Below are 13508 nucleotides of genomic sequence, written 5' to 3'. Positions count from 1 at the left end.
CTACTGGGACAGCAGCACCACAGAGCGAGCAGCAGCATATAGAAACGGGCAGAGAAACACGATGACTGCGTTTTTTCATTCACACAGCCGCTCTGAGCAGGATTCAGGGGAGGCAATTCATATTGAATTGATAGCAATTCATGAATTGAAAGCAATTCATACTGAATCGCTTTAGGACAGTATTTTCTGTGGGGAGTGAAGTAATTTAACACACGACCTCTGCTGTTCAAATTCATCAGTCACTATTATTAAGTGTCTTTAAACTTCTGCCATCAAACCCACTTCAGCAGTAAATGAGAGTGCTTTAAAACAATGCATGCGGGTTATTGTTCAGAACATGTTTTGGTGCAGTACGTCATCATCTACGGCAACATTTTGAACAGAAGGAAATACTGATTAATGAGCGCCAATGTCTCATTTGCCATAATGCACACTGCAGTCACGCTGTTGTTCTAACAGCCAAAGAAAGCACAGTCCGTGCCAATTCATAATTCATCTGGATGCTTTTTTTTTTCTCTTAGTATTTATTTTGTTTCTGTCCACTAAGCCTGACTGCAGCATGCCACTCAATCCCAGCCCGAACAGCTGGGCCAGACCAGCCCATTGTCAGAAAAGAACTCTTCTCATCCTTGATCTGACGTGAAACAGATTTCCCATCTCTGTTTGTCTGTAAAGATGAGAAGGGATAAAGGAGAAGAGAATGCAACAAAAAGACAGAGATTAGGATGTTTTGCTTTGTTGTACTCTTTACCCTCACACACAGACATTGATCTCTCGGCAATATCTTTCACTTTAACATCAAAAGAAAGGTTTGGTGTTTGGCCATATGTCAGGATGAAGAACTACAGGGGAAGTAAAGAGGAAGAAATACCCACTGAGATGCGTAGACATTAGTGGAGATTAAACCTGAAGGGAATCCAAGTGGGATTTAACCATTCATCAACTTTAAGGCCTTTAGCAACACTTCTATAGACTAACCTGAAAGTTCTTCTCAAGTAGTTTTTTGGGGCAACAACAGCTCTTTGCTTGCATATGGTGCAACTGACACAGGTGATGTTTTTGAGTGCAGCTCACCAAAAAAACAGCGAATGGCAAGTCACTGTTAAGTTGACAATAAATTAAGTGATGCACCAGTTTGAAGATAAATTGTTGGAATAACCCAAACTTGATGTATACTTTAATGCAGAATTAACAAGAAGACACTGAAAATTAAGAAAGTGCTGAAGATAATGTTTTATAGAGAATAAAAAGTTTCCCGGAGCAGGGCAAAATTAAATTGCCTGTTTTTTATAGGACGTTTTCTTACTTTATACCAGTGGCGTGCAGTGACTTTTACAGATGGGCAAACAGAGCCCAACAACCAACAAACCCGCCCCACCATTCAGCTGTTTACTACACCAACAAGAAAAATGGGCCACACTACAACATACCTTTTCATGACAGTAGCAGTAGCAAATCTCTCTTAAATTCAGGGTCTGTCCTGTCTCATTATTTTGCGCTGCCTGTCTTTCCTGTGCTGAAAGTCTCTCTCCTCCATCTTGCTGCATGCTGCCTCTTCACCTTCCTGGCTGAAGAAGTATTAGGATTATTCCATTGAACTGACTCTAAACATATCAAATGTGCAGTATAGAAGAAAAACTATCTTTAAAAAAAAATCACTTCTATGGTAACCTTCAAAATATTTACCAGCAACTGACAATGACAGACTCCAGTGACAATGCAGAATCCAGTATTTTTCTGCCGCAATATTGTTAACCTTTCCCGGCTCGTCATTAGGCCTGTAGTTGGGAAGCACAGAGGAGATGCTGGAACTTGGGTTTTGAGGAGCTGTAGCATTTATTTACTGACAAATTGACAAAGTGCACATACATTGCACTGCTAACTTTGAACTGTCTGCTCCGGTCGCCAGCATCACTGCTCCCTCTCTCTCCAGGGTTGCTGCACAATTTGTAATATCAAATTTAAGACTTTTTAAGAACACAAGACAATAATTATACAATTTCTGCTACAAAAACAACAACAAAAAAGGAATAATATTGAAGTGGAAAGAGTTTCTTTTTTTATTCGTACATGTGTAAACTTTAATCAACAGCACACACATTGAAATGCTTTATCTTATTAGGCTGCAGAAGCTACAAACAATATATGACATCAGTCAAATATCAGCAGCCATTCTATTTCATTATAGTTAACTAAAGTTTTTCTTTGAATGTGTGTTCTTGTGCATGAATGAGAGAATGAGAGAATAATGTGCGTATGGGACTGGGATAAGGATATGATTAAAATGGGGATACACTACACCTGTCGAAGATGAGCAGCCCTTTGCTCTATGTCTACATCTATTTCAGCTAACTCTGCTTGTTTTTCATTGAATCGTCTCCGGAGGCTATTTGACTTCATCAGCTCGGCCATTGTGCTGCCTGATTTGCTTTCAGCTTTTACGGCCGTCATGTCTGCATCGTTTTGGAGTGACACACATCTCCAAGATCTTCTAGTTCATCTTCAACCTCTTTTCTTTTGTTCCTCTGTTCATCCCTTTCCCTTTTCCTCTCTTCCTCATCCAGGTAGATGCAGTTCCTGGTCTGTGTGCTTCACACATTCAAGCACATTTCAAATTTCATTATTCATATAAGCTTCTAGCTATCATCAACATCTGCAAAAGTAATAATAGTCAAACTTTTCATCAGTTTTAACCCCTTAAATTATCAAATAACAGTCCAAGCAACTTTGCATTTTAGCTCAAGTGTTACTGACCAGAGTTACTGTCCTTACTTTGCGGACAGTTGTAGCTCCCAAGCCATCATCCACCTGCTGTGCACTGACCCAAAGCTTTTGGTCTTTGATGTCAACCCTCACAAGATTCAGCAGGGAAACATCTATGGCAACCTGTTTAATGAAACGCCTCAGAGGTCTCTAAAAAAATATAGGGATATTGAAAGACTTACTGTGGTCACCATGAAGGCCTGATACCTACGTACTGAGCTAACACTCAAAGGAGCTACGCTACTTGTGGAACAACATGATGTCTGAAACTTCTCAAACTTACAGCAGCTCTTGCACAGAGATGATAAATCACAGTGTAATTTGCTTATTTGCTTGTTACTGTTGCCTCTTACCGCATAAGAAGAAAAGTCTGTGGAAGTGATTTTCTCATACACAAGTTTAGTTTCCATGTAAAAATAAATCATCATAACTGAACTGAGGACGGCGGAAGATGAGTCGAGGACAGCTTTACAAGCACAAGCACACACCGCTCGCTTCACAATCCCCAGCCTTGGTCAACGGGACACAGTCACGCCGAACGAAAACAGCAGAGACGATAGCTACGACAGCTTGTAGTCAAGCTAGCTTTCAGAGACACTAGCCTGCTGCCACCACAAGAGGGCAGTGAAAGATGAATGCACACAGGCAATATCAGATCCTTTATCATTTTTGTATTGCTCTAATTGATGTCAATTTTTAGCTTTAACTGGGAAAGGACTGTTTGCCTTGCTCGCTCCGATGGCACACCACTGCTTTATACTTAAAAAAGCGAATAGTGTTTGGTTTGTAGTACAGATGCTAGGATGCCTTCTTTCAAAAATTATAAGTTAAATAACTGAAAAATTGAGGACTGTCTGACTCACTCATTTTTAGCTCATAATAATATTGGTGAAAAACACAAGAAGTCCAGATGGAAGCTTAGCTGTTATGGTAATGCAGTCTTGGAATAACCACACTGACTGTCAAGGGGGAAAAAAGAGATGTAGTTTTCAGCCAAACAAAGATTTGGCTTTTTTTTCCCTGTAAGCTTAAATGCTCCGTAAGCTTTTTGACATAATTCTCAAACCCAAAACTACTTTACAGTTTAACATGGTTGTAACTTTAGCTAAGTATTTGCCAGTAAATACAGGCTTCTGTAGCTCAGTCATCATTGCGTAAGATGCAGCATGTCAACAGAATGAGATAAAATATAGTTTAAGCCTAATTTAAAAAAAAAAAAAAAAGCTGCTCTGCTAGTTTGTTGTCAGGAAGTAGTAAAATACTTTTTGTCAAGCATATATTAAGAACTGCAGAAACACTTTGTTAACTGCACCTCATGTCCTATTCAGCGCTGAATAGGACATGAGCTAGCATGTTGTTAGCATTGGGCAATATTAGAAATTCCTCACCCCAATATCTGCTTCACTAGCTCCGTCTGTGACTTGTTGGCTGGAAAAACATTTTTTTACCAAGATTAGCCTGTGCACTTGCTCAGAGGATCACTGAGTATGAGGTGAGGCGATGCCGTTTGACTGACTGACCTGAATTACACTCCCGATGAGCGCATCTTGTGCCATGGGAAAAATAACCGCCCCCCAACCCACCCTCACACAAGCTGATTCCAGTTCCATTAGTCACATTACAGCACTTCTCTGTGCAGTCTGCAGCGGTACAGAAATAGTGGTGGACGGGTGTGAGCTGCCCTACAGATGTTGTAAAATACTCAAGAGGTTGCAAAAGTCAATAAAATGAAAATTTTACATGTACTGTAGGAGCTTTGCTGGAAATGTGGAGGATGTTCCCTGCGATTGTAATGCTTCTGTGAATTAATGTAAAATCAATACTTTTAAAATAGGTTGTCCTCTTTGTGACCACTAGTGAAATCTATTACATACCTGCTAAATGTTTTCAGTTTTTTTCAGCTAATCTTCCTAGTGAGGTTTTTTTTTTCTCTCCATACAAGCGCCCTGTTTCCCAAAAGCATCTTAGGGTTATAACCATATTTGTTCAGCTAATGTTTCCATTGGCATGTTTCCATCCCAAGATGAGTGTTGTGTGTTGCATGCTGAGATACTTTGGAAAGCGGATCGGGGTCGAGCACCAGTGGCTCATTTGATGGTATGAAGACAGGCATTTGGTTACACTCAGACCCAGTGGTATTGCTCCTGCAGAGAATCTCAACATCTGGATCAGCTCCCTTTCTTACACTTGATGTCAAATACAGCACACTCAAGAATCAGATAATGTAAGCATGAACAAAGAGCAAAAAGAACCCAAACACCTCAACATTCAAATGGGACGGAGGCAGAATGAAAGCAATTGGAATGTAAAAGAAAAAAGGGCCTTCAGCTGCAGAATGTAAAATAGAGCAAGTTTTGACAATAGTAGAGGAGGAATATTATAAAGGCAGCCTTCCTTGCTTCCCTGGGAGAGTTTCATGGAGTGCTTTCTCACTGTGATAATGAAATGACCTGGCCTGCACTGTTCCACTCTCTCTCTCTCTCTCTCTCTCTCTCTCAAAAACACATCTGCTAGACGAGGGTGAAAATGAGAAAATCCTACCTCCTCTCCCGAGTTTCGTAAAGCATACTTTCAATATTCTTTTTTACAGACAATAATGGGATATGAGTGACAGTGTATTCTCGTGTCCTTGTGAGTGCTGTATATCACTGTGGCTCTTTGCGCATGTATTCTTTGTGTGTTGCTCTGGATGCGGGCACTTGCACCGTCGAGCAACTTGTAATAAACTGTATTTGAAGCACATTTGACATAACAAGGTACTATACAGAAATTCAGTGGATAGAAATCCCATAGAGTTGTCATTGTAACATTGTTCTTGTAACTTTGTTTTTGTGGTTTGCACGGAGTGGAATCAATACAGTAAGCAGCACATCTCAGATCAAGGACTTCAATTTCGTCCCATTTCAAGGTAGAATCCAATAAAGCAAACTATAGTCCCACAGTGTTTTGAGCTAATCTTGTGGGCCTCACTAGACATTCAGGCCGTACTAGACTGATTCAGAAGAATGACTCACCAGTTTGGTACAGCACAGACTGCATGCAGACCATGAATTCCCTCAGCTTCTAGTTAGCAGGGAATCTATGGCAGCACTGAGGCAGAGCGCTGTCATTGAGTTACATAATCAACAGAGGAGTGTAGCAAGAATGTGTGTGTGTGTGTGTGTGTGTGTGTGTGTGTGTGTGTGTGTGTGTGAGTCCATGTGTGCACTCGCTACTGTTTTTAAAGGCTTGTGTGTGGATGAATAGGCGGTCGCATTTACAAGGCTGAGAGGTAAAAGCATGCTACATAGGATTTATTAGGTGTGCATGCTGAGAGATGAGCCAATTTACTGCACATGTTGACTCACAAGGATACATTTACATATCTATTTTGTGTGTGTGTGTGTGTGTGTGTGTGTGTGAGTGTGTGTGTGTGTGTGTGCGCGCGCTTATTTGTATCCTTATTTGGTATGTTTCCATGCATGCTTGGATGCATAGGCCTATTTGTGATTTTGCATGTTTGTGTATGAGCCAAGCTCGTGTGCATAAGAGTGCGTGTTTAGTCATGTCAGCTTACCAACTTGTGCTTGTTTGTGTGTGCCCATGTGTTTATATATGTATGTACGTCTGTATCTCTGTGGCTTTTTGTGTAAATGTAGATGGGATTTTATTTTCATACTGGCATTAGGCTAAAGAGAGCTTGTTGTATTGTCTCTATATTGTGTTGCTTCTGCTGCTCAATGCTGCCATCTGGCTTTGGCTAACTCCACCACAGACATCCTCAGGGAGCTATCCGTGCTAGTCAGCGTCTGGTTTTAACAACTGTTTTGGGATCGGTTGTCCAGTGGGCTGGTGCTAACTCACCCTATTATGAGCAGGATGATAAAACTGACCTTGAAGCAGTTTATGGGGCTGGGATAATAGAAAACACTGATAGAAAGCCCATGAAACTGCACTAAGCTTTCAGTGACAAAAGAAAATAATGGTTTAACCACTTAACATTATTTTGATCTGTATCTAAAAAATTTTGAGCGGACATTTTGAATGTAGTTGTTTAACTTAACATTGATGAATTAATTCTTGATATTAGGAAGGAACATTAGAACGAAATCAAGAACTGCAGTTTTAATTTAAAAAAAGTTGCCTCATAACTTAAAACAAATGATAAGGGACAGTATGAAAGTTACTGGGGGAGGGGAGGGTAGAAAAGGGGGATGGTATTGTGATTTTTATTTTTGCTGACATGCGGATAGTCCAGGTTGTTTGGGTGAGAAGGGGATGGTCTTTTATGTTTTCCTTATATGATCTTTATAATCTATTTCAGCCTTACCTTGTAAGATTTGCTATGTAAAAAAATGTTTCATCAAAAAGATGATGCATGCCATGGATCACAGATGGATGTTTTGTCATATGCAGAGTACAGTTGTCAGTAAAGTTATATCACTTTTGAGATTTTAGGGGTGAGGATTGCTGCAGTTTTTTTTTTTTTTTGAAAAAGTAAAACATAAAGTTAATCATTCTTTCACACTCAAATAATTTTTGTACAGTCCCTAAAATCTCAGCGCATAGAAAAATTAAAAGCAGGAAAATTAAACCAAACCTCGGAGGGTCAGTGCCATCGCATACCGTGCAGGTTAAGACCGGCAGTTGCATATAAAACCAGCGGAGGTGGAACACAATTAGGTCAGATTGAGGCCAGACCATTTGTATGGGTCACGGTAAAAGCACTCATATGTATGCAGGCTTATAGCCCCCCTGGGAGCACTGGGTTGACCTTGTCCTATACTCTGATCTATGTCCTCATATCCCCCTATGTCCTCTTTTCCTCATTCCTCTGCCGTGTCTCTCCTCTTTCCTCCCCCCACTTTCTTTTTTATTACCACATTTCTCTGCCCTCAAACACCCCCTTTTTTTTACCGTTTTCAATTAGTTTCTCTTCTTTCTCACCCTATTCAGTTTCACCATTCTTATGATCACTCTCTTCCCTATCCAACCCTTTGTTTGATTCATGTCATTCTCTCTCTCTCTCTCTCTCTCTCTCTCTCTCTCTCTCTTTCTCACTTTCTTTTTTTTTTACTCATTTTAAACTCTCTTTTTTTCCATTCCCCATTTTCTTTATCCCCCTCTCATCCTTTTTCCATATCAACAGCCGGTCTAATAAATAATGCATCACAGCACATTAAAAACATTAGTAGGGTTCTCTTGACTGTCCAAAAGAGGGAGGAGACGAGGGAGAGGAAGGAATGGGTAACTCCATTTTAAATAAGTGTTATGGAGAACAATGTGATTTAATATCAGCAGCAGAAACGCTCCAGAAAAGGGCGAAGGTCCAAGCATTAATTGTGTTTGAGTCGTGACATTGTGCCCTCGCACTCAAAGGTTTTTGCCTTTGGCGAATCATCTGAAAGCTCCAAGATTCATTAAGATGATGACTGTATCAGCAAACTCAAAAGAAAAGATTTAATGACATTTAGCAAAACACTGATGCTGCATCACACAGAACCTTGACCTTTCCCTCCTCCCCTTTCACCCTCAGTTTTCTCCTCTCCTCTCCTCCCCGCCGCACCCCTCCCCATTCCTCCTGGCAGCGTGGCGATTGGCATTATTAAAAATTGATTGGCGGCGAACGTTTAGCAGGGTGGCGAGGTGGAGAGGGAAGGTTTGACAGGCAGGAGTGAAATGAAAGGAGTGCCTCAGCGGACACACTGTGGAAAGGTCTCAGTGGGGGACAGACGGTGTGTTTGTGTGTGTGTGTGTGTGTGTGTGTGTGTGTGTGTGTACACTTGTGTGTACAACCTTGTGTGTGAGGCTAAGAGAAGCTTGCACAAGAACATTTTGTAGTGCGGCTTAGGAGTTTGAAAACTCAAAGAAGATACCGTGTTTGTACTGTGTGTATGTGTTGATTTTACTGTGTGTGTGTATGTGTGTGTGTGTGTTTGTGTTTGTGTGTGTGTGTGTGTGTGTGTGTGTGTGTGTGTGTGTGTGCATGCGTGTTGTGTGAGCGTATAGATCCACAACAATATATCTCGTCCACATAGACCACCACATCATGAATCATGATAGCATCCAAATGCATCCACAGAGATGATCCACAGTCACAGTAGTTCTGCTGACCTAGAGTTACCTCTCCGCCATCCCTCTATCTGTCGCTCCCTTCATCCCTCTGCTTATTCCCCTTTCCAACCCTTCTCTCTCCTTTCATCTCAGATCAAATAATATTTCCAACCCATATTCCCAACCAGCTATTCCCCCAATGGCTATAAGTGCTACAGCTTTGGAGATTTTCAATACACTTTACCTGCAATTTGGCTGAGTGATTCTAAAAAGGTTATTTTGAGGGGGGGGGGTAAAAGCATGTGCCATTACATGAGTACGTGATGCTAACCGGTTTCTTTATCTCTTGTTTTCTTCTTTTTCTTTCTTTTCTTTCTATTATTTGTCCTCCTTCTCTTTCTATCTCTGTCACAGATGAACAGACCGATCCAGGTGAAGCCAGCAGACAGTGAGAGTCGAGGAGGTACTGGACGCCCTTCCTTCCTTCTTTTCCTTCCCCGTTCTCTTCTACTCTCCTTCCTTTGTTCCAGCCTTACAAACATGCTGCCTGCACATATCAGCCTCACCATTATCTGTCCCATTAGACGATGCCCTGTACCTCAACACAGGCTGACAGCGCGGCCTGGCCGGACCCTGCAGTATCCAGAACACGTTATGTAAACAGCGCACTTGCTGCCCGGCGCGGCTTCTAGCTCTTTTCTTGGAGCTTCATCATATGCACTGATGCATATGCATACGATGAGACGCGTGTCTTGTCATGCTCTAGGGGAGAACAGGTCACTACTTTTTGTCAAACACCTTTAATAACTGCGACAAAAGCAAATCCTATTTGATTAATGTCACAAGTTCGTATCAGCCAAATGAATTGAAATGACAGGTCTGTGTGAATGAAAGCGGATGTCTGCTGTGGTATTTTGTGTGCATCGTGCTGTATTGACAGGTAAGACAGCGTAAAGCTGATTTTCTATGTCTAGACATGTAGTGACCTGCTCCTGACATCAATCAATGGACTGTACAAGAGAAGATTGATGTAGTTTGAGCGTTTTTGGCTGGAGTCTTTCAAACTTTGCAGTTGTTAATATAATTGGCACCAGAGCGATTCTTCAGCCACACGAAAGAAGGAAAGAGAGAGAGAGGGGGTAAAAAAAGAGAAGAAGTAGAGCATGCAAGGAGTTGAAGGTTGATAAGCGGGGAGATGCGTAAGGCCTGAAAGAGAGGTGTTAGTCTGTAAAGAAGAAAAAAAAACTTTAAGGAAAAGGAAGGGAGATTGTGCCACATCCTCTTCTATTTAGTTTGGTGGTGCGGTGCTGTGAGTGTGATTGATGGAGCGGGAGGGAACAGAAGCGAGCACCGAGCGTGAGGAAGCAAAGTGAGGGCAATGCAGGACGTCCGCGCCTCTGTCTGTTATTTGGGTCTATCTCTCTCTGCATGTATGTCTGCAGCACACTTCCATCCCTCTCATCTACTCTCCGCAGTTCCATTTTTTTTCCAAGATTGTTTCTGTGGCTGTTTCTTTGTCCTTCTCTATCCTTTAGATTTTTTTCTCAAGCATTAAAGCAAAGCTGGACATTGTAGCACCATAGCGTTACATTTCTGATTGCAGGAGTAGAAGAACAACTCAGATCTTTTACATTTGTACCAGAACAACACTGTAAAAGTGTGCCATCACAAGTAATAGACCTACATTCAAAATCCTTCTAGTAAAATGTATTAGTAAGACGTACTTAAAGTATTGAAAGTAAAAGTTCCAGTTCTTCAGAAAAAAATATCCTGTCACTAACTTATTATTGCACTATTATACATTATTAAATTATTACTACCCACACATCAATGTAAGAAGCATTTTACTGTTGTGGTGGAGTTGAAGCTACTTTTAAATATTCCACATAAAGTTAGTCAGTGTGGTCCAGTGGCTCCTAAACTAAGGGTTGGGCCCCCAGAAAGATGATGATTAATTAGGGAAGGAAAGAAGAAGAAACAAAGTTATATTTGCTTTTCATGGGCTGTTCTTTAATTTCTCTCTCTTTGGTGAAATAATTTATAATTCAACATCTTTGGGCCTTGAACAGCCATCTGAGAGGTTTAATGGGAAAATCATTCTTGGGTGGAACAGTTAAAAACTCATAGACATCTGAAACATAGCGGCAACGGGCGCCAGCTAGACACTGCATTTCTGTAAGTATTGAGAGCCATTGATTTTATCTTTAGAAACAGATAGTAGATTTTGATGGTTTTTTTAATACAAAATCTTCATCTGAAAATGAACTAAATATATCTGTCTAACATACTGCATAAATTGTATAAAATTGAAATACTCAAGTAAAGTACAAGTACCCCAGAATTAACTACTGCCTACTAAATGTAACAGTGGAGGGAAATCAGGGAGAGTCATTGTCATATGCTGTCTGTGCGTGAGAGAGAGCTTTACATTGTTGTTGTAGACTCTGGTGTATATTGATTTTCTCTCTAGATGAATATGAGTGTGTGTGTGTGTGTGTGTGTGTGTGTGTGTGTGTGTGTGTGTGTGTGTGTGCGCGCGCATGCGTGTGTGTGCATGTGTGTGTGTTAACAGTCCTTACCCAAAGAAAGATGTAATGTTTATTAGTGTCTTCCCTGGGGAACTGTAGACTTTGGCCACCAATGAGGTGTGTACCATGACTGTGTATGTGTGTGAGAAAATAGGAGTCTAACATTTCAAGATTTGTGTGTGCGTGTGTGACCATATGTGTGTGTCCTCCACCCCTGATGTGCGCTCCGCTCTTGTAAACCCCCCCGCCCCCCTCCAGTGCAAGGCCAGAGCGCAGATTAGTCTTGTTGACTCGGCAAGGACACCCTGTCAGGCACAGGCAGCGGGGAACGGACCCTAAGCATGCATGCATGCATGCACACATGGACACACACTCATTTACCCACACCTATACACGCGTTAATTTGCAGAGCACATTCAAATGCAATTGCACTGAGGCTCATTAATTTCCCAACATATACATCAGTTTCCACAAAGCTCAGATTCTGTGTAACGTAAAAACAGACGCTGACACATCTGCTGCTGTTGTGAAGTAACACACTTTCACCGTCTGCCTCACAGCTCCCATCAAACACTCATTCAGTGACTCAGTCATGTTGTCTGTCATGTGCTGACACTAATGAACTCATGCTTGACCTCAGTCTGCCTATATTTTATTTAAGCCCTTACATATAGAATTTGTATCTGATTATATCATCCACCATTTCTTTCTGTAGTGGTGGAATGTAACGAAGTACATTTACTCAAGTACAAATTTGAAATACTTGTACTTTACTTGAGTATTTCCATTTTATGTATTATGTATGTATCATTTATTATTCTTATTCTCCACTACAAAGGCAAATATTGTATTCCACTACATGAGTCTGACAGCTTTAGTTACTATTTCCTTCACAAATTACAAGTTTTCATACCCTTCCTGTCCACTGAAAACCATGTATCTCCCAATGTGTTGATGTTGACACTGAAGGTTTATGGGTCTCCTTCTTAAGCTAAATAAACTATTTTAAAACCTCTTGGATTAGTTGGAAGATACAGCAAAGCAATGCTACAAACATATAATGATCTTATAGATTATGATGCATTGCTGTAAATTAAACTACCCAACAACCATAAACATCTAGAGGAGTAACTTGCAATTCACACATTAATGCAGTAGTGATATTAATCCAAAAATATCATATATAATAATGGGCCATTTTTCTGCCCAATGAGTCCTTTTACTTTTGATACTTTAAGTGCTTTTTTGCTGATAAAACTCACAATTCTGCTGAAGTAAGATTCTGAATGCAGGGCTTTTTGGTTATTCATACTTTTACTCAAGTAAAGGATCTGCGTGCCTCTTCCACTACTGTCTTTTTGACAGCATAAAACTTAGTTTGTAGAAAAACTGGAAAAAGAAATTTGGTTGAGGTCATGTGCTGCTTTCAGAGAGAGAGACTTTTCACAAAATGTTCTGAAATGTCATTTTTAAGGTGGAAGAGAACAGCAGCCACTAAGTGCAAAGGGGTGTTTGCTGTGTGTCCATATATGAAGAATAGACCAATAATTATTATTAATGATAAAAACTAATGTGAGACTTGAAGAACAATGAACATATATTCATATTTTATGTTTTACCTAATGTACAGAAAGTGGGCATTTTATTTTGAAAGTGGTTTGTTTGTTGGAATAACCTCTGAGTTGTTCATATTACCTCTGTTTTAATATATTTATTTTTATCTAACTTAGTTAAACCTCGTCTCCTCATCGTGCACTCGCATCCCGTCTGTGATGCACATTTAATAATAATCACAACAATAAATGTGTTGCTCTATTTAGACGAAGCCCCCTGGAAAGACTGTGGAACTGCACTTAAATTTTAATTACGTCTCGACCTGAGGACAGACACACCAGCGCATCTGTCTTGTCTAATACCTTTGGCAGGCACAATTCCTTAGCTATAGGTAGCCATTTTAAATGACTGATGTCGTGAAACAAAATATCTGATCAGTGGGAGTCAGACCCGTGGATTGTCACACGTCGTTCCTGTCATGTCATGTCATGTCTGCTGAAAGATACCAGGATAGAGGACATTGTCTCTCTGTACATAATGTATTCACGTCTATGTAAACACGGAATAAGATGAAAGAAAAATGGAAGTTAAGACTCAACACTATAAGAGATTCACCTTTACTATATATGA

General features: G+C 40.5%; 1 protein-coding gene across 1 annotated transcript in view; it reads left to right on the top strand.

The window, feature by feature from the left end:
- Positions 1-13508, top strand: part of celf4 (CUGBP, Elav-like family member 4) — a 90733-nt gene that overhangs the window by 57283 nt on the left and 19942 nt on the right. Inside the window, exon 3 of the mRNA XM_087179771.1 lies at positions 9211-9259. Within this exon, the coding sequence (XP_087035897.1) occupies positions 9211-9259 (49 nt within the window). The remainder of the gene's footprint in view (positions 1-9210; positions 9260-13508) is intronic.

This window comes from Seriola lalandi, unplaced genomic scaffold (genome assembly GCF_002814215.2).
Source record: "Seriola lalandi dorsalis isolate HSWRI2012SDOR001 ecotype SW California unplaced genomic scaffold, Sedor1 jcf7180002054864, whole genome shotgun sequence".
Lineage (NCBI taxonomy): Eukaryota > Metazoa > Chordata > Actinopteri > Carangiformes > Carangidae > Seriola > Seriola lalandi.
This window is presented reverse-complemented; position numbering and strand designations above follow the sequence as displayed.